This window comes from Opisthocomus hoazin, chromosome 5 (assembly GCF_030867145.1).
Source record: "Opisthocomus hoazin isolate bOpiHoa1 chromosome 5, bOpiHoa1.hap1, whole genome shotgun sequence".
NCBI classification, from domain to species: Eukaryota; Metazoa; Chordata; class Aves; order Opisthocomiformes; family Opisthocomidae; genus Opisthocomus; species Opisthocomus hoazin.
The window spans coordinates 27,581,258-27,609,152 of NC_134418.1; the positions used below are offsets into that span (position 1 = coordinate 27,581,258).

A 27,895-nucleotide genomic window follows, 5' to 3' on the forward strand; every position below is an offset into this window, starting at 1 on the left:
TTTTAAGTGAGTTAGTTGATACCAGAGTAGTTTAGTGTATTTCTTCCTTTATTATGTGTGTTCTGTCTCTTCTTGAATACTGCCTGTTTCTTCCTCTTCCTATACTTGAGATTACATGTGTAATAGGACTTGCAATCAGTCCACTCTACTGGATAATTTTGACACATCTTGAAAATGCAAGCTGCCCTGTGTGGTTTAGAAGAAGACATCGCAATGTAAAAGACATATGAGATGTGTCAGGCCTTCATCGCATCTTTATTCAGGACTGCATGTACATTTTAATATTACACTGGAAATGCAAGACTAATGCACATCTCAAGGCTGAGACATACTGGTTTTCCAGACATTTCAGAATAGTCAGATGGTGTCCAATACTGTTTCATAGTAGCTTTTGTCTGATTTTGTGAAAATACAATTCTTCAATATATAGCAGTTCTTAGAAAGCAGGGGGGAATTTCTAGCTTTTGCTACAGAAGACAAAAGATGTTTAGCTGGACAGATTTAATGTAACCTCAGTGTAAACACAACTTGTGCCTTTTAGCTTAATTTTAGAAAATGCATTTGTAGCCTAATTTTTTTTTTTTTTTTAAATTTCTTCAAAGTTTTAAGAGGATTCTTTACAGGAAGTTTGCTGATATAACAGTACTGGTTAGTAATGTGATGGATGGCTTGTCTATGACAAGTCCATGCTAGCAATTATTTCCTAACAAAAATGAAATCTTAGATCTTTTAAAAATAACAGATTTGGTTTTGGAGGGTCTTGGGGATATTCCCCCCCCCCCCCCCCCCTTAGATTTTTGTTTGGATGGTTTAAAGGTTTTGAATTCTTTCGATTAAGTGTCATAATAAGCAATACACTTTGATTTTTTTCTAAGGACATCTTACATTTAAGTTAAAGTAAAGTTACAATTTGCTTTACCTGTGTTGGAGCCTGGAGGGTTTTGTGGGTGTTTTAGGGTTTGGGGGGTGGGTGTTTTTTTTGTTTGTTTTTTTTGTGGTTGGTTTGTGTTTGTTTTTTTTTTTTTTAACTTTTTTTTCCTGTTAATGTGAGGAGTCTGACCAGGATGACTATTACACTCCCACTCTTTTGGATTAATTTCTTCTATGGACAATTGTATTAATGGAAATAAAATGGAACCTTTTGGAACATGTGTCTGCAAGGGAATTCCTTTGCAGTAAGCACGGTGATTTAAATTCACTCCATGGTTTATGGAAGAATTTTCTTGCATATTTTCCTAAGACTGTAATGCTTCACCAATTAGTTTATCAATTTAGGTATGAGAGTGCAAAAAATGGAGAGGGAGGAGGGAAAAAAAACTTGCCTAGTTTTCCTCTTCTGTGTAACTGACAGACACTTTGTATTTATTGGAAACATTGGTCATCTCCCTTTCTTTCCCCTAGGGAATAATAAACACATTCTTAGCACTAGTTTATGAAACAATTGGTTTTCCTTTCACTGGGGAGTTGAATGTTGTTAGTAAGATGCTGCGATTGAGACTTGAGATCTTGGTCAATCCTGTTGCTGTGCCAGGTTGGCCATTTCTCTACACTTCATTGTTCTGCCTGTCAAACAGAAAAGAAAAATGTGTTGTGTTAGGTTGATTGCATTGGTGCCTGCCTGCTTCTGTAGTGACTGGCTTGCCTGTGGTGGGTGCTGATCTCTGGCTACGTGTGCCTGTGCCTGCAGAATGTCTGTGGTGCATCCATGCAGCTCCTCAGGGGTGGCGATACTGGAGCAGGCAACACCTGAGGCTCATAATCCACCATCAGAAATAAACTCTGGTCAGCTAGAAAGATGATGATTTTAAAGCACCCTGACCAGACAAGTCTACTTTTTCTCTTCTAGGTTGGTAGGGTTTGAAACTTACCTTATTTTGTAGAGAATTCCAGTATCGTAATACCTCTTTTATTTGTAAGTTTGCTTAATTTTGAAGGTAATTTTCATATGGGCAGATTTTTGTACATATGCTTGTTTATGGTAGTTGAATTACGTTGGGAGGAGATCCTTAATGTCAGGAGATGTGTATTTCTGAAGAACTATGAGTGAGGAGGTGCTCATGGATTTTATTTTGCTTTGTTTTTAAAGATGAAGTTGAGACTGCCACAGGAGTATAGTTTTTCATCAGTGCTGAAATGAAACAGCTCTTTGCTCAAATTGGATGTGTGTCGAATGGCGGTACCCAGAACTGACTAGTGAACCTCCAAGTATGTTTCAGCCTCTTGGCTAATTGTCTAGAATTCCCTTTCATTGTGTGAAGTGTAGCCCTGCTTTTCTATATTGTTATGTTATTACAAGTGTATTTGCATCTTGGGGTAAAAAAAATCCCTCATCCACAGCAAACTACAGACTGATTCATATTATGTTATCCAGAACCAATGAATATAGGTGACCTGCAAGTCTGGCTATGGGGTTATTAAAAATTGTTTCCTCTTTCATAATAAACTAATTTTCGAAAAGAGAAACTTGAATATCTGAAAAGGCAAGTCCCTAGATAAAATCCTCTGTAAAGATCAGGGCATGCTCCTGAAAGCAGATGGAAAATTATTCCTTTCAGCTGAGCATGCTAGTGTTATTTTTTATGTAATACAGTACAGCGTGCTTTGTATGTGCACAGGCATCTATTTTTATATACTTTTATTGTACTTGGTAATAGCAACAGAAGATACCACCCAGGCATCTGTCCAGGAATTTAATTGAAAATGTTGTGGTAAACAAAGGAGATTCTGTCAAAATACCTGTCTGTGACACTGGCCATGGTAAATACCTTATTTAAATGAAATCCTGGGCAATGCTGATCTATCTTTTTTGATAGGTTTAACAATTTCTACAATTTTGCTAAGACTTCAGATGGAGAGGTGGGACAAAATGTGGATCTGTACATGGCCTTAGCATATGTGGATGTAGTGGGAGTCACTGAGGTTTTGACCAGTTTGTAACTTCTGAGGTGACCGATGTCCTTTTCCCTTCTGCTGCCTTTTCCCTTGTGTAACTAATTGCAATAAACAGTTTAGACCTCAATAATCCTGAAGCAGTGCACTGTAAATTCGCTGATTGAGATTCATGCAGACTGAAGTGTGGGGCTTCGTTAGGTCGTTGGAATAAGGCATCCTCATATATAGTGGTATATACAGCCTAATGCAGGAAATACTTCACTATAGGGTATTCCCTTCCCAATGTAAGACAGTTAATAGTTAAGTCCTAGCTGCGGAGCATGTTTTTTTTAGCAGCAGGTCCTTACAGGATTGATCATTATAAGAGAGTTGGATTAAAACATTGACAACACTTGGAGTGTTCTGCTTGAAGTCTCTTGGTGCTCAGTAATGTCAAGGTGCATAAATACCTTGCTCCTGTGCAGGATCTTTTCTGTGTCACTGAGCCTGTTTTAGTGAGGAACAGACCCATTTTTTAGCACTGACGCATTGTGTGAAGTCAGGTCTTAACCTGTTTTACTGGCTGGAGAATGAATCAATCAGAAATACAAGTGTGAAACGTGACTTGCTATAGCTTTTTTTTAATTGTTTTGTTTGAATACTGTTTTTGTGACAGTAAAGAATGGCTAATCAGAGAGGTGAACCACAAAAAAAGTGTAATGAAAAAAACAGCTGCAATTGTCCCATCTCAGTCTGGCTAACTAGCGTCTTCCACACTCGTTTCTCCTTTGTTTTTGGAAGTCTGCCTCTTCCTTTTCCTGTGTATTGTTTTCCTTGTTATGCATTTCAGACTTGCTTGACCTCTTCATTGTTTCAGACCTCCGTCTCATTTGTCTACCTAAGGTCCATATACATATGGTAGAAACTTCTGGGATCCTGGAGTTGTCTGTTTTTCTTACATAAATTTCTGTGACTTGGGAACGTGAGAGTCCACCCTCTTCTAAATGATACTTCTCTTGGTTGCTGGAAGAGATTGCTAGAGAATAACAGAGAAGTTCTGTCCAAATCTGGCACTGATCTGGCATTGTCGTTTGTGTGCCGGTGATCCAGGGAGGGAATGACCAAGTGGACTTGGAAGTGCTGCCATTGATTTGTCTGCACATGTTGAATTGGTCATCACTGGCAAAATATTCTTTCTGTAAAAACAGGTATTTTATGGCCTACTTGGTAACTGTTATCACTAAATAGTGACTCTTTGCTGTAATTAACTAAAGATTCTCAGCCTTGCCAAGGTTTGCTAAGCAAATCTTCTGAATAGATATTTACGGAAATTATAAATTAGTTTATTATGAGCATCACTAGAACACAACAGAGCTTTGGTGTTATTTGATATAAAGAAAAAAGTGAGATCATGCCATAGTCTGTGCTTGTACAGCAAATATTAATCACTTTCCTTTTCTATACAAGATTAATGCAATAATTGCAGTTATTATAGATGCCATAATGTTTTAACTAGACATATTCAAAGGCTTTATGGACTTTGTGTGTGTGTGGGTCACAGAAGCCTCTTCTTGATTATAAAGCTGTAAAATGTTTTTAACAATTAACCCCCCCCCGGGCTGAAGTAGAAGGCACTTCTGTATGTCATCTAGTTCAACCCACCTGCTCAAGGAGGGACAACTGAAGCAGATTGCTCAGGGCCATCTTTGGTCAGCTTTTGAGATTCTGCATGGTTGGAGACTCCACAACCTCTCTGGGCAACCTATGTCAGTGTTTGAACATGGAAGAACCCCAACTGTTTACTCTTAAAAATCATGGGGGGAGTCATGAGGGACTTCTGGAAGATTTGGAGATCTCTGTTATGTTTTTCAGTACTTCTGTAAGAGGAGAAAAACTTCTGAATTTTAACAGAAGATAAGAGTTCCATAATGTTAACTGGTCATCATTAGGTGTTAGCAGAAGAATATTTGTGAACTGGCTGCCTTGTATTGCTTCCTTTACTTCTCTAGAATTTTCATTTAAACTCAATTTTATTTGTTCTCTCTTCCAGATGCAGATTCATTATCTAGTTAGTTGGAAAATAAGGCTGTTGTTTAGCTGTCAGTCATTTGAAAAGAAGAAAGGCAGCTCTCTAGAAAATGCTTTCCTGGATGCTTATGTATTTTTTTTATCTTTTAGCTATCTAAATAGGATACATGGAAATGTGAGGGTGTATTTTATTAAAATTTCTCTGTTCTCTTTTTTCTAGGTCTGCTATTTCTGTTATATGTATCCCAGTTACGAGGGGGTTTTTGTGATTTCTGGGCTTGGTGCTGTCAACCTAATGTGACCAATCTAAAACAAAAAGCAAGCTGATTTTTAGAAAACAAAATGCCACGGAGAAGGAAAACTGGTGGGAGTCCTTCTCGGAAGAATGGCAATTCTGACAGAACTGCTGTTGCTGTATCCCAAGGGGACCCAAGCCGCTTGGTGTCACAAGCAGTGCATTATGTCAATAAGGAAGAGCTCTTCAACAGCATGTCAGAAATGTTTTCTGACCTAGATCCTAGTGTGGTTTATATGGTCCTGTCTGAATGTGATTTTAAAGGTAAATAACGTACACTTGACATTACAGTTTTGTTCCATACGCAGACACCTCTTAATTAGGGCGACTCCAGAAAAGTTGGTGGGGGTGTTGCAAGCATATTTGTAAGTTTAGTTTTAGTGAGTAGGTAAGTCATAATATTTTGAAATTTTATAGCTCTTTCCATGTAAGATTCTCCAAGTTTGACAATGTTTCTGTGAGGCTGGTAATTTGCAGTAGCAGTGTGCTCCATAAATGGATGTACAGTTAAATGGCTTGTTCTGTGACACAGAGCAGGCAGTGGTAAGAATTGTGCAGAGAATTTGTTTTTTCTAGTTGGTTTCTGTGCCATACCTACTAGATGCATAAACTGTTTCTGCTGGAGGGGTATTTTATGCTCTAGATTACAAATTTTTTAAGACAATGGTACACAGTATGTGGTCCTGGCAGTGTTTGCTTTTCCTTAAATACTTGAATTGAGCTTTTGTTCTGCTTTCTATTTTGCACTGTCATCTTGTCATCTCCACTGAGGATTAGTTTTTGCAGGATAAATTCTGTTTGTCATCTTGAATTCTCTGCAGCCTTGCTTGGACTATGTTTCTTCCCCTCTGTTCTGCCAAGCTACGTACCCACCTCTCCTGGCAAACAGTTTGCATGTCTGTGCCTAGTCCTTCCCATGCTTTTGTGGGTTTGAAATTCTTCTATATACAAGTTCATTCGCTTATAGCAAAAGTAACGGATGGGATGATGGATAGGAATGTCTGAGGAGTTATTTGGCAGGGGACTAAGTCATATATGGAGCATCTTAAACAATCTGCAGTCATATGATTAGCTGAGATTTTTTGAAGACTATTTGCAAAGAAGGCAGAATTTGGCATTTTTATATATGTATGAAATCTAGGTAGCCATTGAAAGGACTGCTTTTATTAATGTTTTTACCTAAATTGTACAGAGTTTATAACTTTATAGCTCTCATGTTTGTTGCTGTGATTGTTATTCCTTTTAAAACTGAAATTGATGGAATTACTGATTCATTCTTTTGAACTCTTAGTAAGATTTACCTTTATCAAAATAACAGATTTATCTAGAAGCTTATTGGAGAATTCATGCCGAGTTCATTATTGTGTTGTACTATTAACAATAGTTTAAAAATTGAATGATTAGCATCTTTTTGTATGAGTAGTAGTAAGTTGCTCACATGTAATAGAGAAGATAAAAGGACAAGGAAGATTTTATTTAACATGTATGCAGAAAGAGTTGCACTTCAATGGACTTAGACTTTTTTGCTACATTGTCTTTCAGGAAGGCAGAAGCTTAGCTTTAGGACTCAGATGATACTTGTGCCAGGTTTTCATTTTGTTCATGTTGATCACAGGCAACCTATACTCTGTTTAGTGGCTTTACAAAGAATTAGTGCAGATACTGGATTTTTCAAGATACATTAGGTACGAGATTTTCAATTGGGCCTAGCTGTAATGAACATATTTTGCATACGCTTATCTCTTTAGCCCTTGGTAGTGTTTTTCAGTTCATTTTACACTATTTCATCTCTATGAGCTAGGTTAGAAAGAAGTATCGATTTAAACACCCATTTCTGATTTTATTTTTTTCAGTTAAACAAAAAGGTTTTTAGACATTATTTCCATAATACTTTTTATGCTGATAAGGTTCTTATTGTGCAGTATGTCTGTATTGAGGGATGCCTTTACCTCTAATGAGAAACAGATCACGGGAGTTGCAGGAGGTGTGTTAAAAGATGAGTTGGTGGACTGTCTTCTGGTTGTCTCTTTAATTGTCATAAATACTTGTTCAAGTGGAAGAAAAAAAAAAAAGGCATTCATACCAACTTGTGTTTGTTTAGTTGACCATGCTTCATTCTCTTTACCTTATTCAACAGTAGAAAACGCTATGGATTATCTGCTAGAGCTGTCCACCCACGCCAAAGGAGTAGCATCTTCAAAAACCTTGCATTTTAATTCAGTAGCGTCATCGGCAGCTTTTGTTAATCAGCAAAGATCTGTTGCAAATGAAAGAATGGGGGAAAGCACTGCAGAACAAAGTAATTCGGAAGAAGAAAAAGAAAAGGTCCCATCACCTGATGTGCAGCTGACTGAAGAACTGGATTCTTTAATAGAAAATGCCATTCAGAGTTACAGCTTGAGTGATGAATTGTCTAATTCTGCAAATGACCAAACAGTACTTAAGCACTCTGTGGAATATGATGGCTTTAATGAATTTCCTGAGTGGGAAAAGTCTGATTCTGGTTGCTATGTCCTACTTTTTCCACAGCAAACAGGGAGAAATAATGAGGCTTTAGAAAACTTCTGCTGTTCTCAGCCACCATTGAGTCAGCTGAGCATCCATACAAGCTCACCAGCTGCATCAGACATTTCTGCACAGATACTGGAAGATTCTAACTTGTCAGAAATACATGTTCAACATGATGTATCTTCAGAAGTCTGTAAACAATTGAATGAAGAAATATTCTATGGAAATTCTGAACAGACACAAGATGCTGTTTTGGATCAAAAAAGTGTCACTGCTGCTTCTGGTGAGTCCTCCCAAAGACCTCTGGAACTTGGAGTAGCTGCCACTGGAAATCCTAATTCAGGGTGCGTGGAACAGCACAAAGAGGTAGTGACTGCTGTTAACAGCCACCAGAGCACTTCTCTTCCAGAGGCCTATGTCTGTCTTGAAACATCCAGTTTCAAAACACCAAAACCTGCAGATTTTCAGCAGACTCAGCATGGTTGTAACTTAAATTTTTCTACACCGTCATGTCAGCCTCAGCAACACTGGAATCTCATGGCTCCTGTGTTTTATCCATCCAGTGGAAGTCACAGATTTGTAACTCCTGTGGCTGCCTGTCCAGGGCAGTGGAGACCTGTTTCAGACTATAGGACTTTGGAAAAAGAACCTTTTTTTTCCTCTCCAGTGGTTTCAAATGCCTGGGATAGCAACTCTTCTCTGAAGGTATGGGGAAGTCAAGATAGAAACTCAAAATTGAACCTCTCGCAAGCACAGCAGCCACCTGTTTGTCACATGATGAGAAAAAAGATGCACCTTATAGGTCAAGTACTTGTTCTTCTCAGAGGTGTTCCAGGATCAGGAAAATCATATTTGGCAAGGTAGAACATCTATATTGTGAGCTTATAAAAGAAATTTATTAATTGTGTACAGGATTTAGTTCAGGCAGAGACAATTTTCTGACATTTGTAAATAGTATGCTTATACCCTAATTGCCAACTGCATGGTACATGTGGCATGATAACAACTCTTTATAAGCAGAAATTCCCCTTCAACTGTTGGAATACTTTTGTGTAAGTAGTATGTGTGGAGCTTCTTGGGTTGAATTCTTGGTTTTCTTCTCTAACTCTCCAAAAGCCTAGACTGAGCTTAGACACCTTTGTCTGGCACCTGAAATATTTGGCGCAATTAAGACTGTATGCGTATTTGTCAGTGTGAAAGTAGGTCACTACACGTAGATGGAAAAATACCTCCCTTGTTGTTTTGAAATGGGACTTTAGGGAACCTCTGTCAGCTCTTTCCCCTAGAAATCCTCAGCCTTTGGAAATGGAGCAAAAATTATTATAGATCATCTTTACCTAGAGGGTGATTCCTCCCCCCCCCTTACCTAAATTTGCTGCTTCCATTCCAAATAATCTTAATCTTGTGCAAGAGACTAAATATGTCCGTATATGGTAGCAGAAGTCAGGGCTGGGGAGGAGGAAGGGGAAAAGCTATTTACTGCTTGATTTTTCACAGGATTTTGCTTGAGGATAACCCCGGTGGGATCATTCTTAGTACTGATGATTACTTTTATAAGCATGGACAATACCATTATGATCCTGATTGCTTAGGGGAAGCACATGACTGGAACAGGAAACGAGGTGAGAAATAAATAAGGGATTAGCTTGCTTGTTTACAGTTCAATGCTTGTGTGCTGTTGAAAAAGCTGCCTGTCTTGTAATACCTGTGTCACAGAAGAAGCATGTGTCCCATCATAGAAGTATTTTTTAATATGTGTGTGGAAAAAGAGTATGAGCACAAACTTGGAAGTCATATGTCTATGTGTGTTTTGCAATTAAGAATGCCAGTGTCTTTGTCAAAAATTTTGTCCTCAGATTTTGTCGTGGTATGTTTTTTGGGTTGTGTCCCATTTCTGGAGTGGTAATTGTACCATCTCCCAGAAATATTTCTTCTGAGAGGAGCCATTATATATTCATATGCAATAAGTAATCAGGATGTTGATACAAATAACACACAGGTATTTTCCTGCTCTTGATCATTTTTTCTCTTGAGCACTAAATTGTTAGAGCAACTGTTTTTAAGCTTCTATTTGCTATATTTGAACCATGATCAGCTTTCTACTGTCAAATTTCTGACCAGTGGAGAAATGGGTTAATAAGAAATGTATGGTTCAACAATAATTTTTAAATACATTGCAACATAGCTACAAAAACACAGTGTTGTATCTCAAAGCTAGTGATTCTAAACATTTCATTACTGTGTATTTAAATTACAATAATTATTTTGATTTTTCGTATTTTGTACAGTTTACAGAGTGGACTAATCTTAAGACTGTTAGAAAGCCAAGAATTTTGTATGCAACAAAGAAGTCCACTTTAAGGTGATCATGTAGGTTTTTTTAGTTTAATTTACTGATTAACTAGTCATCTTGGTGCATTTTACATCTGCATTTTCATTCCTTGATTATCATACATATGTTAATTCAAAAGAATAATGCCATATCTAAATAGCTATACATGTGAGGGGGGATTTCTAAAATAAAATAGGGTCTGGAAACAGATCAAGCTGTGGCAAGAGTTCTTTACACAGTGCCTAATTGTTATGGATTATTGACTTGTCTAAATTTATAATATTTTTTTTAATTAGTATGAATGTTACATGTCCACCCTATTATAACAAAGTTAACTATATCACATTCTTTTGTACACATGTGTCTTTCAGCCAAAGAAGCATTTGAATTGAGAATCTCTCCTATAATAATAGACAACACAAACATACAAGCATGGGAGATGAAGCCTTATGTTACTTTGGTTAGTATTACAACTTGATCGATGTGAAAAGGGATTATTGACCAGCATGGCAACAACATGTGTTTTAAAATGAGATTGTCTTTCTCAGTCTAGCTGTTATTCCACAAGGAAGTCTGGAGTCAAAAAAAATAAGTGTTACATGGAATCCTATTACCCAGAGTCATATTTTGTGTGTGTTTGAGTATCAACCTGGCCTAGTTTCCAAGTGGAAAAGCCAAGTGCTGTGCACTTGGGAGCAAAAATAAATATTGTTGAGGAAACTGACTTCTGTACCTCTTTTATATGATCAATAAATTGATAAGCTACTTCTAAAATATGATCAGCACTAATTCAGAAGAGTGATGTTTGATGCTCTGTGAAACTTGAAAACTCAGTTTCATCCTAAACATGACAGAGGCAGATAGTAGTTGGAGGGCTAGATTTATCAAATGTTGCTAACTCGCTTGAAGTTGTGCAGATTTACATAATAATTTTTATTGACGTGATGTAATCAAAATAATGCACCTGCACTATTTTGTGTTAGTGGTGTAGTGCTTTTATTTAGCAACTAAAAGTGACCAGCTTTTATTTAGTACTAAGCAAATGCAATCTACATTTAACTTTCAAAGTTGTGTTTAATGATTTAAATAACTTGGTGAACTCTGTTAGAGGTTTCTCATACTCCAGTTTTCTGGAACTTCTCAACTTTTCATTTAATCATTTCTAAATGGGCGTCAGCACATTTAGACTGTGGCTCTTATTTTGCTGTTGATCATGTGTTGTTTTGGTTGGTAGTTCTGATAATTTGTTTACGCTTATGGAACTGCATCGTTTTATAAAATTGATTCTGATTAGCAGAAATAATATATTGGAAGAAATATTATAATGTAGATCTGGGGTTTCTCCTGCTGTGGTGTAGAAACACCTCAGAGAGCGGAGTACGTAGAGCTGACAGCTTTTGAGCAGATACTCTACATATGCTGCGTGTGGTAATCTATTAGTGAACAGTAGGACTCAACACAGATCATTTTTATTAACCAAATGTTAATTTTATTATCCTTGCATGTATTAACAATTGTCAGATTAACAGTTCTTTCATAAATTAAGTCCTTGATTTTGCTGTATACTGAAATAGAACAAAATTTCTTCTAGGAAGTGCAGGGTTTGGTAAGGTGATAAGAATTTTTTCTGGAAACAGGAACGGGAGAAATGGCAGAGTACTCAGTGTTTCTCCTGATTAGACTTTGGGCTCTTTTTCTGTGTTGATGAGAGTAGACCATATAAGGATCATTTACTTGCAGCCCACTCAAGTTACTTGTATGGCAGGAAGGCTGTCCGCAATACTGTGCTAATGAACTGAACTAAAACCCACTCTCATTTGCTTATTTGGAACTAGCTCACATCTGGTCAGCTCTGAATGTGAGAAGTGAGCTTTTCTCCGCCTTGGAGAGAGGGTGGTGTAGACATGTGCATACTGTGCCTGGTAAGAGGAGATGTTCTGTAGTCTTGACTCACAGGAGGTAGAACATTTGAAGGGATGATATAAAATAATGATTCCCCCCCCCCCCCGTGATCATGGCACACATTTAATTTTACAGTAAGAAATGCATATACATGTTTTTTTAAATCTCCATTTATATGATCAGAAGTGAAATGCTGAACAAAAGTATGTTATTCCAAATGTTTAATTTGTTTCAAAAAATACAAAAAGCAGCTTTAAAGAAGCAGGCTATACATGTTGTATGCTTTTTCACAGAAATAAGAAATGGGTGATGTGGCTTGTTCTGTTTTATATCTGTTTTATTCAGGCTCAGCAGTTTAAATACAAAGTCATGTTCCGAGAACCAGACACTTGGTGGAAGTTTAAACCAAAAGAACTTGAAAGGTAAGGACGTAAAGGAAAATATTGTATTAGATTGTATATCGTTCACAGTCTATAAACCATGATTTTTAAAAAGGCATCACTTAGTACAGTGGCTGGTGGAATAGCAAGATACCAGTCATGTTTTTTGTGATAAGTAGCTTTTTAATACTTTTTTCCTACAATATTAACTTCTGTGAGATTTTGTATGTATTATGAGGTTTTTTTCTGTCACTTTATTCTAGTTACATACAAAAGATGCTATTAGCAATAGATACTATGTAATGTTTTCATGATTGCAATTTGATGTAAAGTGACTGCTCCCTTGGGTTCATGAGGTTGCAAAAATGGTGTCAGGTTGGGGCTGTTTTTGCATCTGGCTGGTCTGCTGCCTTACTTGAAATGTTTCTGCTGTCACTGAGTTTAAGGCAATTGGCACCTCGTGACCTGAGAGGGACAAACCCCTGTGTGTCACCATTGTTGTTTACCTCTTCTTTAGCAGGACCTTCTACACAGTCAAATTAGAGCCAAAATAGGCAAGGTGGAAGTGGATAATAAGGGAGCTAGAAAATTGGCTGGATGTCATATTCAAATGGTATGATCAGTGGTTCAAAGTCCAAGCGGAGGCTGTTGTCCCTTGAGGATGAATACTTCAGCCACTACTACTTGATGTCCTTTTTATGACTTCGATGTTGGGACAGAGTGCAGATGATACTGAATTGAGCAAGAGTAGTTTGTTCAGCCTTAAGAAGAGAATATTAAGGAAGGATTGTATTTTTGTCTTCAGCTACCTTTTGGGAGGTTATAGAGAAGACTAGGAAGATCCCTTCTGAGAATTGTGCAGGGATAGGGCAAAACAAACATAAACAAGTTGGAACTTGGGGAAATTCTGATTGCATAAAATCAAAAACAAAACAAAACTTGCTTTGAAAGGGTGGTCAGGCCCTGAACCAGGCTGCGAGAGAGTTTGTAGACTTCCAGTCACTAATGATATTCAAAATTTGACAAGACAAAGCTCTGTGCAACCTGATCTAGTTGTACCTCCTCTGAGTAGGAGGTTGGATTATGTGACCTCCGGAGGTCCCTTTCAACGTAAATTATTTTGTGATTTCATAATATCTGTTGTCATCTACATTTGCATGCTTAGTTTAAGGTTTACCACTTTTCAAGTGAGGTAAGGAAGATTGTTTTCTTTCCTAAAATAAAACTTCAGCATTTTCTCCTATACCTTCAATTTCTGCTTTGCCATCTTTGGCAGGATTCACTTGTTCTAGGTGGAACTGCTACAGAGCGCATCACTAGGTGTAGTGTTCAACAGTCAGTGAAATTCCTGGCCAAAGGGTGTCCAAAACAATAGGTGAACAGGTTTTCCTCAAGGCTTAGGGAGTTAGTTTAGCCAAACCGGAAAAGGAAGACTTAATTCCGAAATCTTCTGAACCCACTTTGATAGCCTGCATCACTGTCAGGATCTGATGTGGTGTCTTTTTGATACTTATTTGAAGAAGATGCATTATTGGCACAGGTTTAGAATTTAGTAAAACATCATGTTGCAGAACAGAGCCACCAGGTGAGGTGGAGAATTCAAGTGGAGCCATGATTTGTCTGAGATTCCCTGTTTGGAATGCTTTAGTGCACTGATACAGAAAGAATTGTTGTTTCACAGCTTTTGCCCTGGCCCTCTGAACTATCTGGCTAGTCTTGCTGTAAACTTATTATCATTAAGTTATTATTAAAATATTCTGTTCTGTCATTGTAATATACAAATCTGAAATGTTTCTTTTTCAAATTTTTTTTTTAATTCGTAGGCGAAACATTCATGGTGTATCTAAAGAAAAGATTATAAGAATGTTGGAACGGTATGAACGCTGTCTTACTGTTAGTTCAATATTGGATTCGTCAGTCCCAGACAAATTGGAAGCTGCTGGCTGGAGTGAAGATCCTTATCAGGAGGAAAGCCATGGGTTAGATTCTTTTACTAGCTTTGTAGTCTCAAATAAAAGGCTAAAAATTCAAACTTCATAGCAATGGAACCTGGATAATGCTGTTGAACTGCACTGATGCTGTGAATGCATTTAAAAAATTAGTCAAATAATAAAAAGAAATACACTACGTAGTTCTCTTAATTTTTAAGAATTTGAGGATTTCTAGAAATGAGCAGTCAAGGGATCTAGTCAACTTTCTCATGCTTTGTGAAAACCTTCCAGTATGGCTATGTGTTACTTTTCAATAAGCCAATCTTGACTGACTTATAGAAATGTGCTGTTGGATGTGTGTTGTAGATACAAAACACTTAAAATCTGTAAAATGCTTTTTAGAAGAATGTAGTCACGAATATAAGCAGATTACTATTTCTGAGTCTGTATGTTGGTATTAGATGATGTCTTTGTGGTAGAAGGTGGATGCTTCATGTAGTGGTAACGAGTTATGTACTTGCTCTTGAGTATATTTAGACTTGTCTAGACTTATATTGATCGTATACACGACTATTTTGTGGTGGATAATCTGAATGATGCTGTGTATGCATTGTAACAATACAGAGGAAATCAGATTTTAATGTAGTTATTTCATTTGGGTTTCCCATGCTTGATGTATTTGGGCACTGATAATTAATGGAATGTAGTTGATTGTGAAAAATGGTATGACAAGAAATGGCACGTCCTCTCCCAGTTAACTTCTAGACTTTCTTTAGCATTGAGCCATTAGCAGAGAGCAACAGTCATTAAGTAAAAGCATGTTTACCAGGTGTGCTGGTCTGAAGGAGGAAATGTCTGGCAGCAGAGTGCCTTAGTACATAATTGAATGCTGGAAATGCGGGGAAAATAGACTCCTGAGAAAGTATTCTTAGCCTCATGCTGAAGTAAAAAAGGGGTACTTACCAAGAAAAGTTCTACTTTGCTTAATTCCTTTTTTATAAAGGAGTGTTGAGGTTAGGGCTAAGTAGTCTTAAATTTGTTTTCCTTTCACTAGAGTTCTCCAGCTGAATGATTACTGTCCTGAAAGGTGGTTTCTGACCTGTAATTTGAAAATATTAAATAGCCAAGCCAAAATAAAAATGTCAACAAGTTCTTAAAGAAGGTTTGAAATGGGTTTATCTTGCATTCCAATTTGTCTTTCAGAAAGAGAGAGGCACATTCTGATGTAAAGGAAGAAAAACCTTTTGCTTCTGATGTGGAGTCTGTTGAATTAGCTGAAGATGATAAAACTTTTCCCAGTACTTCTCTAATATTAGAAAGTAACTGTGGTCCTGAACATTTTCAGAAAGAGGAAAAAGAAATGGAAAATAACTCAGTGGAACACAATTCTGAGAACAGCACTGTTCAAGATGACTTGGATGTTGATTTATCAGATTCTGTAGAAGAAGAACCACCCTTGGAGAAGAAAGAAGAAAAGAGAGAAAAAATAGAAAAAGATACTGAAATAGAAATGGATGAGGTTGATATGACCACGACTGAAGAGACTGTGTGCTCTCATACAGGAGGAGTTGAAGAACACAGTGATGATAACACTCCCGAAGTTCAAACTGAAGTTGAAGAATCTGGTGAAATGTGTACGGAACCAAAATCAACACAAAGTAGTGACATAGTGGAACCAAGCAGTTCAGCTTTTGACATGTCAGGAAAACCAGAACTACTCAACTTTCTGGGTGACTGGCCTGTAGAACAGACAATGGGACAGAGAGTCAAAAGAGCTAGAAGACTAGAAAAATCTTCTCTGAAGAGTGATAAGGAAGGTGAAACGCCCAGTCAGCAGCATCCTGAGTTAGGTAAAGAACAAGCAGGCATGCCTGGGACCTGTACTCTTGGAAAAGAACATGAGGAAGAAAATCTAGCCTCTAGCTGTTCCTCTGTTAGTTCAGATAAAGTTACACCAGAATTGCAAATGATAGGACACTGGCCTGTCTCAGGCTCATTAGAACAGAGACAACAGAGGTCAAGGAGAATGAGAAAGACAAGTCTAAATCAGTCTGATGAAGGTAGAAATGCTGAAGGTGACATTAACAGAAATGCTCTTGAGACTGTGGATGTGCTTCGTGGGACACCTGTGAACACTGCAGAACAACCGGATGCAAAGAGTTTGCATATGCACCAACCCGAAACAGTAGGTGAGAAAAAAAACCAGCAAAACAAGAGAATGAGAAAACATCACAAATTAGCCCTCACTTTTACAAACAACAATTTGCCCCATGCCAAAGAAGAGGAACGCTTGTCTGTGCTTAACGCAGCAGAAGAGAAACATGATACGTGCTCATGTAGACAAAAAAGTAGCCATTCACAGACTGAATCACAGGACTTCGCTCTTCTGTGGAGGTTAGAAAATAAAATGCTTTTTCCTGAGACTACCAAAATATTGCATGGCAGACTAGATGGCTTCAAACCCAAAAACGCAGATAATGCCTCGGATTCTCAGGAAAAAATACCCTATCGAGTTATGTATGATAAAAGTACATTTGTGGAAGAAAGCGAACTTATCAATATTGATGAATCTAAAGAGCTGAATATGCTATGTAAGCTCTTCGAGTCTGTTTCATTTGAAGCTCTGAAAGATCTGTATGAAAGGTGTAACAAAGACATAGACTGGGCCACAGGTCTGCTGTTAGACTCTGATGAAAAGTTACGCAGAGATGTTGATACTGAATACTTTCAAGTAAGAGAAGCTGAGACAGTTGCTGCACACCTTGATATCAAGGCAAGTACAAATTATGGTGAAAATTTCAAAGACTGTGAACAAACACCGCAAATAATTGAGTCTGGTGATATCTCTGAGCCTTCAGAAGAGAACTCATCACTCAGCATTGCAGAAAGTAGGGCTACCAAGGCAACCATGACAGATACTGACATGTCTGACTCATTGACTGCTACCTCATTGAATGATGTGGTGGAACTGAGAAATTCTGGAGATGCAGCCCCTAGAACTGATGCAGGCAGCTCAGCAGCAGGTATCATTGAGCCGTCCCTTTCAGGAGAGCAGAAGATAGAGGCTGAGAGTCCTGCTGAAGAAGCTATAAGCAAGCCATCAGTCTCACAACTTGATGCAGGTTTATTTATACCCATGACTTTGCCTCATGGTCCTAACACAACTTCTACCGATCTGAAATTTGAATTAAATAACAAAAGTGACAGCAACCCTTCAGAAAGCAATGCAGAGAATTCCAAAATGACTGCTTCATTACTGGAAATGGATCATACACCTCTGGGTGGTCCTAGAAGCAAAAAAGAACTGGAGACAGATAAAGAAACCCAGAGGAGTTCCAGGGAGATAGGAGGTAAAGAAGAAATTGAAACTCCAAGCTGTAATGGAACTAAAGCCAAGATACAAATACCAGCATCTCGTGCAGCCTTCAACATAGATTGCCTAGAACTAACATTACCTCCTGAACTGGCACTCCAATTGAAAGAAATATTTGGGCCTGTTGGCATTGATGCAGGTATGGGTATAATGATATCCATATTTTTATGAAAAAGCTCAGTTTGTGTGGGAAAACCTTTCTTCCTTTGTCCTTGCTTTATTCCCTTCATGCTTGATTTTTAGGAAACAGATTTGCACAGTTCCTCGTGACACTGTTGTTTGCTGTTGTTAATCCAAAAATGGAACTGAACTAAGTGTGGTATAAAATATAAATGCAGTAGTGCTACCTTCCGCTTTTGTCTTTTTGTGCATGCACATACTTTAAAATTGTAAGAAAATACATTGGCTTATTTGCATTTTGAGCAACAAGCCTTTGGGCTTATATTCAGACTCTGAAGGGATATTAAGATGGTGAGGAAGATGTAAGTTATGACTGGTTAGGAAAAAAAAAAGAAGAAAGCAAGCTTTAGACATCAGTTAAGTTGGGGAAGGAGAAGATTAATGGTTTAGAGAGAAGATAAAGTGTGGCTATACGTAAAAGATGAAAACAGACTAGTCTGCTGAGAGGCTATGATGAAGGAAGCTGTAAGCAGCTTGAACATGCATCACTAAAGTCAGAGTGATAGAACAGAAAACACAAGGAATATGTATCTCGTTTGTTTTCTCTTTTTTTTTTTTTTTTCCTCTTTTCTCCTGAAGATTACTTGTGAAACCTTGGATACCTGATTTATTGGTAGGTTTGTCTGCTGGCCTCTTTGCTTTCCATGCCTACCTCCTTCTCCAAAAAATGTTTATTTTTGATAGCAGAAAGGTGTTTTATTGTGTCTGAAATATGCCCTGCCTTTTTATTTGTTACATACACACTTCTTGCCCTCTTATTTTTGAAAGGGTGAGAAACAATTTCAGAAAGATCTTTTAGGGAAAGGATGTAATGTTATGATATCATGATAATTCCTGCTGTTTCCTTTAGAGTTACAGGGGATACTTGGAGTTTGCTTCTCTGAGTTTGTGTGTTTGAAAGGAGGGATGTGACTGCTGTTGGGCATACGTGCATACAGACACACACACACGTACGTACGGGTTACATAAAAAAATTGTGTGTGGATTGCAATAAAATAGAGGGAGTCACATGTTTCATGAATGAAACTGTGGTTGTAAATTAACAGTGGCTTTGTAAAAGCAGGTTCTGCTAGAAAAATGGAAGAAAGAAGGGAAAATGTAGTTGTTCAGGGAGTCGTATTTCAACAAGATGCAATTAATGTCAACTTGTTTTTTCCTACCCCTTCCGAGTTTTTGAACACCAGATAATGAAATCTGTGCAGAATGCTTTTTTTTTTTTTCTCTTTTTAACTTGGCCATTGCTGAAGTTTTTTTCGGGAATGACAATTTGTGCAGAATCTCCAGAATTCAAATTAATAAGCTACTGTACTTTAATTACTTAGTTTTTATAGAATGCTTTAATGAATGCATTTTCTTTCTTCCCTAAGGATCACTAACAGTTGAGGACTGTGTTGTTCATATTGATCTGAATTTGGCAAGAGTGATTCATGAAAAATGGAAAGAATCTATTCTGGTTAGTAGATTTCTTGCTTATGATACGTTATGGCATGGTCACGCTGTGTTAGTTCATTTGTCTCCTTATGTGTTGGTCTAAATGGCTAAGATACATGTATCTTTGCAAGAACAATGGCAACGATACAATAGTGATTCATAAAATATGTGGAGTATATCAGTGTGTCATAATCATCAGAGCTGTTGAAAGACAGTTTAAGGGGTGAAGAAGCTGCATGTCTTGAGTGCCTCATCATGAAAGCAAGGTTTTTAAAAAAGAAGCCTCATAAGGCACAATTTCACTACAAGATCAATCAATAATTCCACTGGCCACAAATCATTACTGGCTTTTTGACGTGTAAGAAGAGGGTTTTTTATGAATAATTATGTATACGAAACATCTCTATGTATATTAATTGAGAAGAGTTCTCTAACCTCTGTTCCTTCATAGCCTTATGAAACTTGGAATGCTTTTTGGCAAAATTTTTGTTTGGTGTATTTAATTAAGGTTATGAAATCTTAGCAATGGAGCAAGTTTCTCTAGTTTGATGTGTTTTCGGCAAGACAGTTCTATCTGTTAAACTTCATAATTATTTTTCTTAAATATATTTCTGTGAAAATATCCAATCTTTGAGAAATATGAGACGTTATTTTGAAGCTGGTTTACTTAGGAGCTAACACATGTGAAATTTCACTGCAAAATTTATAGCTTACTTATAACGTTCATGGTGTTGCTATTTTTATTTAGAAGCGTCAGAGGCGAGATGAATCATGTAAGTTGTCTGCAGGAGGTATGTTATATTTCAGTTGTAAAAATACTTAATTCTCATTATAATAAGTATTTAAGTCTTTGAAATTTCAGTAAGGTTGCAAATATTCTGTCTATTGAAAAATGATGGATTAATTTATTAAGCTAAGCTTTTATGTATTACCCTTGGTTCCATTTACCATTTTCTTATGGAGGTGTAGGGGGAAAAATAAGTTACTTATAAGCAGAGCCACTAGTCCCAGGTAGATGCAAGCAAACAGCCTATCATTCTGTGTACTTCAGAGAACTTGAAAGAGAAACTCTGGCTGGATCAGGCAGCTGTTTGGTAGGATTTCTGTAATCTCTGTGGCAAGAAAAGGCGTGGCCAGAGAATTACTAGCAGAATATGATTCCTGCAGGTGAGGGAAGGAGGTCAGGAATACAACATTCACATGTTATTGTCTGTGTCGGGGGGAATTGATTGTAACAGGGGGATATATGTCCTTGTCCAGAAAGTGTTCAAATCTCTAGCAATCTAGTTTTCGTTCAGCTCCCAGAAGAAATGTCCCTCTACAGCAGGACCCCACTACTCTTGCATAGGACCTGGTTGAGGGCTTGGATTGCAGTGTGGGTGCAAACTCTCCACTCTAATGACCAAACAGTGCTGTTAGCATTAATTAGAAGTGTAAAACCAGACTGTTAAGCATCTGGTTTTAAGTTGTAGAGGAAAGGCAGGTAAACATGTAAACATGTAACTCAGTAATTCTTTTATAAAAACAAACAAACCTCCCTACTTAATATTTGTGCAAGGTAGTTTACAGTTGTAAGAGATGTCTTGGCACCTGACAATTTGGTGGAGTTGTCTGATGGTTTTGCTTTTGTTTTACAAAACAGATAAAGATGATCAGAAAATCCTTGGAAAATAGAATGAGGAAGGTGAAAACAATGTGTCATTTTCTGTTTTAGCATTAATAATATTGTTTTAACAAAACCCAAACCGTCTAGGATGAAAAACTTTTAATTATTTTGGCTTTGCTTGTATAATTAAGCTAATAATTGTTTTATTTGTCACCTCATTTTTATTGCTTTTGAAGGTCCTACTGTGATTCAACAGATAGATACAGATGACTCAGAAATGCTCTTATCTCAGAATGCAGACGGTAAAATACAGAAGAAAGAAATGAGCTGGGTTTCAGACTCATCTAATGACGTACAGACTAAAAAACCAGCAACTTCAGACGTTTTTCCTTTTATGGATCACTGGAATGCTCAGATTCAGAAAGTTTCTCTCCGACAGATAATTTCTGAAGAAATAGCTATGCAGGAGAAACAGGACCTGGTATGGGTAGCACCAGTTTTTTATGCTGTTTAGATTTATTAGTATTAATGTGGCAGAGTATGTCTTACCTAGTGACTCATCTTTGTGCTGCTGATTACAGCCTGAATTCATGAGACAAATGCATCCCAATTAGAATTATTGATTATTGTGATACAAGAATTTCCTTGTGGTAGATGTTTCTGTTTTAAAAATATAAAAATCATCTTAAAATGTAACATTTTGATTGTTTCACAAACAGATCATGGTGCATTTCACTATACAGGTTAGCATTTGTGTTTGGTTGAATTGTTTTTTGATTGCTCACCTAAAAACAAAGATCAGTGTGATTTCCCACACTTTTTACTGGGAAAGCAATATCAAAAAAAGTTCTTAATTAGTTCTATGCCTTGTTTGTTTAGAAGTGGATTGAATTGATTTTAATGTTTTTTGTAAGGAGAACCCACAACATTCCTAACAGATGAAACATTTAAAAAAATACTTGAGCTTAATCTCAAACAGGTTTCTGCACCCACCTGTCAGAAAATCGTAATTTTTAAAAAAGATTTTTGTGAATTCTCAATCTTCCACACAATTCCTGTACCCTGTCTGGTTGGCGTGGGCATAATGCTGCCCTCTGCTGCCCGGCAGTTGTTCAGAAGCAGCATTTTATTTGTAATTGTCTCTTGATAACTAGCTGTCCTAAAAAAGAGGAGCTTTGTTTCTACTGATACAGAAAGTTGGATGGATTAGCCTGTACTCTGAAAGAACGGCTTGTGGATTCTTTCTCTGAACTGCATGTATGTGGCTTACTGACAATAACAAATGTGATGTCTGCAGCTTTCTTTTCAGTTTGGATTCACAGAGCTTGGCTTTGTTTTGACCACCTTTTTTTTTTTTTTTTTTTTTTTTAACTTTGAGTGTTAGAATGATCAGTCCATTTTATTCTGGGCTATAATTATGTTTTCTTCTCAGCATGTCTTCACAACTATGAATATTTATTACAGTACAACTTCAGATACACCAAAACAAAATTGTTTACCCTATTTAATAATAAAACGTTCTTTCAACCCCAGGCCCTCAATATAGAGTAGTGCACAAGCTTAGCATTGGGCTAGATAGAGTAGCAGGGAATGCATTCCAAAACTTAAATTCCTCCTTTGCTTTGTCCACGTTCTGAGAGACCTCCAGCTGAGTGACTTCAAATGACTGCAGAGTACTGCATTGGTGTATAATACGACTCACCTGTCCCTATTTTATTCTCATCAAATCAGTGTGGCAGGCTGATATTGGCATGTTGTCATTGCTGTGGGTGCATACTTACTGAGTAGATTTTTTCTGAAATATTAACAAGTAACAGTAAAGTTGGATTGGCTACACTGTTACCATATTTTGTTTTAATCAAGAACTTGTAATATTTTTCCTTTGTTTTCTGGGTAGAATCGTGTTCCTTCTATGGCTAGAAAAGACTGTGCTGCTAAACTAAAAGAGAAGCAACTTTTTGAGATGTTTCCAACTATTAATCAAAATTTCTTAATGGATATCTTCAAGGATAACAAGTAAGAAATCTTTAAAGTTCTTTGTAAAAGTGGGTACTTAATAACACTCTGTAGTGCACAGTTACTGTCTTAAATATTAAAGAGTTAAGATACTGCTAAAGAATGGCTTTTTCCAAACTAGCACACTTCTTGTAGATCTAAATAAAGGCAAAAAAAAAGGGCATAAAAACCTCTATGTGTAGAGTTGCTTCTTTTTTTGGGGAGTAGACTGTTTCTCTCATTGGGAGAAGAATGTGTCTGGCTATTGACGTCTGACTGACTGTCAGTGGAACTGTGTACTTGCTCTAGAGCTGAGGTTTAAATTAAGTGGGAGAAATTAGTGGGGGTGGTAATAGTGGGTTCACAGAAAATGGCATCTGCCCCAGATGTTAGCTGTGAGTACTTTCCTGGTTACTACAGCAGCTCTGAAGGAATGAGGGATCTCTTCATCTCTTTTGCTGACATTCTCCTCTTTTCTGCACGATATTTCTGGGCTATGTGGCTGCCTTCTTAAATCCAAGTTCTTGCGAACTGAACCTTTTTTCAAAAAAAACTTCTTTTTTCAACCTTGGCCAATTGAATGTTTGTCTCTGCATAAGGGTTTGCATGCCTACGTGTCAGTCTTTCTGCTTGTGCAGGTTGTTACAAAAAACATTCCTTGTGCCATGTTTAAAATATGTCCTTCATCCATTTCTGTAGCTCAGACATGTCACCATCTCTTGTTTTTTTCACAATCTGAACTCTCTTTGCAGTGTTGCCTTTCCAGACATCTATCTTTATTTTTGATCAGTCTTCCTCTTGTCTGCTTACTGAACAGCAAGAAGAATAAAGAAGAGGGATTATTAGAAATCTGATGGCAACTGATGTCCTATTCTTATTTCATTGAATTTAATAGCAAAGCTTGACTGGAAATACAGGGACTTTTCTGAATAATGGTTTCAGAAAACTGAGCTAGTTTTAAACTAGTTTGTACTGTCTAACCCTGACCACAGACAATTTAAGATGAAGTAACTTATCCAGCCCAAAAAACAATGTTTACTTCTAAACTAACTCTGTGTGATGAAGGTAGGATGAAATTTACTTTAGTATTTCATTGTCCTGTTAATAGTCAAGTGCCCCTCATTTATGTTTCAATCAAGCAAGACTGCATGTGTGTTGATGTAATGCAGTAGAGCGAGTCTACAGGCTGTTTTGTAACAAGGAGGAAAATCCCATTCCAGTTTTTTATTTCCACTGTCATCTATTTCTGTAACAATATCAAGGTTAGTAATGTGCATTTTAATAAATGTAGCTGCTATTACAGTATTTTTAAAATCACAGATTTTACTTATCCTTTACAGCTACTCTTTAGAACAAACTGAACAGTTTCTGAACTGTGTTCTGGAGGCAGATCCTGTAAAAACAGTGATAGCTCAAGAAAGTGTTCATCAAAATGAAATTGTTTCTTCCTACAGTGCTGCAAAGAACCGGGAGAAGAAGGTATTCTTGTTTTTTTTAAACAGTAGTTACAAACATATCCAAAGCTATGTTAATGAAAACACCCTACCATGCATACTTAGCTTCAACATTGCAAATTCCTACAGGCAAAAAAAAGTAAGGAAGAGGATGATCCTTTGAGTGAAATGTTTCAAGAATTTGAGTATCCACAATATGACGATTTAAGAGCAGAAGCTTTTTGTCACCAGCAAAAGAGACAGGAATGTTTGAAAAAGGCTGGGGAGGCCTATCGTATGGGTATGAAGCCTGTGGCAGCATTTTATGCACGTCAGGTAAATATAAATATTGTGCTTTTTGTCTAAATTTAGAGAGCTACTTAAAAACTGAATTGGAAGTGATAAGAAAAACATTGTGCCTACTAGAGTTGATAAATATGCTCAGTTACTGTTCCCTGTTTAAGTGTTATATTGAGAATCACCTTATGAGTAAACGCCCTTTCACTAGTAACGATGTTGATAAAGGAAACCAATGTAACCAAATTCAGTGGGAGACCTCATGAAGAGTGGTGTTTAGTTCTTAGTCACATGTGCTTGTTTTCTCATAGATCCTCACTCTCGCATCCACATACTTGTAAGCACCGAGATTTGTGTCCGTGTGGTCTGGCCAGGGTCACTCATGTGTGACATGGACTGCAACAGATATCAGTTTTGAATCCTCTGTTGTGTCCCTTGGGTTCCTCTTAATTGGTGATGAACTGTTTTTAGACACGTCTTCTGTGTTTTTTAAGACTCCGACAGGTGTTAAGATGGGATCTTTTGCCTCAGAATCTTGCTTGCTTCATCCTCCGTAAATCTTGGGCAAGATTGCTGCCTGCTGTCTTTGCTTCCTCATTCTGACTATGGCTGCAGTCCGTCTTGGGTTGCAATAAATGTGGTGTGGTATGCCGTGCTTTTTGCCATCCATCTGATTTTGGAGTGTAGATCTGCTGCTGATCGGTCTTGTGTGCTCTGGCCTTGGAGCACAGGTTCTCTGGTCTCGATTCAAGCACATTTCTTGGTACATACCAATTTGGTTGCTGTTGATCATATTGTTGATTATAAGTATTAACTGTTCTTGTAAGCGTTCCTATACGTGGGTTTCTTGGTGCCTTCATGCGAGACCCTTCTATTCACACTTCATTCGGATTGCTCTTAAAAATTCTGTTACAATTGTCTTTAAAGGCTGTAGTTTTTCTCCGATCTAATGGCATATAAAAATTTAGTAAGAGTTCACATTATAGAATCATTTACTTCTAAACTATGAACTGCATTATGACAGAACAAAAATGTAATGACGACTCACTTGAATTGGCTTAATATCTTAAAGATTTCACACAATTGGTATAATCTATCACTCAATGTTTAGATGGTTACTATGCATGTAGGAAATACTGATTATCAGTCTTTACAATGAACTCTTTATATTCTTGGTTTATGTATTCTTGAAGTCTGGAGAGATTCTAAAGAAAGGTCTGCATGATTTTAAATAGAAAAGTAATTTCAAGTCCTGTCTTACTTTCATACTTAGCCGTGACAACAAGTACATTCTGGAAATTTATTATATATTTTCTTTTAGATAGTAAAAAGGCAAACCAAGCTACCTTTGTTAATGAAAAATACTTTGCTTGGTGGCCTTAGCCTATCTTGGGAACCCTCTGCAAGTAAGGGTGACGGGGCTGATGTCTCTGGTCTGACGCTAATACACTTCAGATGATCCATTTCAAGAAAGCATAAGACAGACTGTCACTTCTGTTCTCTTGAGCCCTTGTCAGTCCAATACCTGGAATTAAGTCTTCCATTCCTTTGCAGACTGTGCCTATAGATCTTCGAAGACATGATTTGTTGCGTCAGTCTCTCAGATATTATCAGTGCAAGGTTCATGGGGAATAGTTGGTACTTGTTCAATGTGTAATGTGAATAACCCTGTCCTATTCCTTGTCCCTAATTCAAGTAGGGACTGTATTGACCTTGTCTGTTGTAAGAGATCTGTCACAAATACTAGGAGAGATAATAGGCAACTATTGAGGGGGAAGAAAAAAAAAGAAAAAGGTTTGCCCTTGGCTTGTCTGATTTTTAGGGAATGCCTTCAGAAGAGTTCTCCTTGACTATAACACTCAGCAGGTTTTTCCGGGGCTGTTGAGCAGTTTCTCTGACATTGTTTCATTAAATTTTTAGCAAAATACTTTCAGAAGGTAAAATTCTATTGTTAGGATAATAAATCTGAAAATCAGCATGGAGTGTAACTTTTTAGCTTATTAAAGACCTTATAGTTTTGTACCTTTTCTGGCTTTTATTCTTTCTTGTAAGGCTTTTGTTGTAATTTCTTCTTTGTGCCAGCTTTGAGTAGTTTCTTAAGAACAGATTTCATGAAATCTCCTTGCAAGTAGGTCTCACTGAGCCTCTTCCAGAAGTTCTGTTGCGATTATAAATTTTACTGCCTCAAACTGTGAGCTAAAAGCACCCTGCCAGTACTGTCATTTTGAACCCAACGACCAGTGTGGAGCTTAGATTATGTCTCAGCGTGTAATAGTTGCTGTGCTTATGAATAAAGGGTCGCCTTCACGAGCAGAAGATGAAAGAAGCCAACCATGCTGCTGCTGTGCAAATCTTTGAGAAAGTAAACACTTCCTTGCTGCCAATGAATGTGTTGGATCTGCATGGTCTCCATGTGGATGAAGCTGTGAATCAGTTGTCCAGAGTGCTGCAGGAAAAAAGTGAAGGTAGGAATAAGCTAATAATTCTTGCCCCCTAAAAGTTGTTCTCCTCCTTTTCTACAAAATAATTGCAATATATAGCAATATCAGAGGGAATGAATGTAACTTAATAACATGTAAAAACGACTGGCTTTTGTGTTATTTTATTTTCAAAGTTCCCTCATGGAATTGTTTTTCTTGACATGGCAATGATTTTTTTTTTTTGCTCTATCTTGCGCCTCCCCCACCCCATTTGTAAATCTTCCTTTTCCTTCTCTTTTATTGTTTATGTTGATTTTTTTAATCGAAGACTTGATCTGTTCTTCCTGGTATTTTTGAGAGAGGTGGTAATGCAAACATTTGTGTCAGCTTTGCATTGCTTTGTCAGAACTATGTTGCTTTTTTAATCTTTAAAGAAAAATCATTTTGTTGGAATTCTAACCACAATGATTATATTGTCTTCAGCTTTTACATGAAAGTGTGTGATTTAAGCTATCTTTCAGTAACTTCGTATCGATTTGTCAGCAGGATCTCTTGAGATGAGAATACTGCTGCTTCCATAAATGTCATTTTGTGCAGTTTTGCTTGAGGGCTTGTTTTTTCTCCCAGTGGAGTGTTCAAGTACTTCATGAGTGTTCTTGCTGCAAAAAGACACATTTCCTGCATTATTAGTTTACCCTATAAATTTAAGCACACTGAGAATGCTTTTATGAGAAATATTTCTTACGGAAGGTACCACTGCACGAACCTACTTTTTTGAAATGGCTACTCCACACAGTAGAAACAAAAGTGTTCGGTAGGGCCTTAGACAATCCTCTTCTTTCAATACACATCAGAGATAATTAAATTGCATTATCTTGTGCTATTTCTAAAATGATGTTTGTATACTTTAAGC

General features: G+C 37.3%; 1 protein-coding gene across 9 annotated transcripts in view; it reads left to right on the plus strand.

Annotated features, from left to right (window-relative positions):
• N4BP2 (NEDD4 binding protein 2) overlaps positions 1-27,895 on the plus strand; it is a 44,712-nt gene that overhangs the window by 10,043 nt on the left and 6,774 nt on the right. For 4 of the 9 annotated variants that reach the window (XR_012763986.1, XR_012763987.1, XM_075420723.1 and 1 more), the window contains exons 4-17: positions 5,120-5,458; positions 7,332-8,562; positions 9,200-9,324; positions 10,406-10,494; positions 12,282-12,358; positions 14,140-14,295; positions 15,451-17,759; positions 19,168-19,253; positions 19,980-20,022; positions 21,074-21,318; positions 22,735-22,853; positions 24,173-24,311; positions 24,416-24,601; positions 26,859-27,027. Coding sequence is in view for 7 of the 9 variants with exons in the window: in XM_075420723.1 (XP_075276838.1) it covers positions 5,242-5,458; positions 7,332-8,562; positions 9,200-9,324; positions 10,406-10,494; positions 12,282-12,358; positions 14,140-14,295; positions 15,451-17,759; positions 19,168-19,253; positions 19,980-20,022; positions 21,074-21,318; positions 22,735-22,853; positions 24,173-24,311; positions 24,416-24,601; positions 26,859-27,027 (5,191 nt within the window). In the remaining 2 variants the exon portion in view is untranslated. Of the gene's footprint in view, positions 1-2,086; positions 2,206-3,981; positions 4,080-5,119; positions 5,459-7,331; positions 8,563-9,199; positions 9,325-10,405; positions 10,495-12,281; positions 12,359-14,139; positions 14,296-15,450; positions 17,760-19,167; positions 19,254-19,979; positions 20,023-21,073; positions 21,319-22,734; positions 22,854-24,172; positions 24,312-24,415; positions 24,602-26,858; positions 27,028-27,895 lie in introns of those variants that run through there. The other 5 variants (XM_075420724.1, XM_009935551.2, XM_075420727.1 and 2 more) reach the window with 5 other exon arrangements.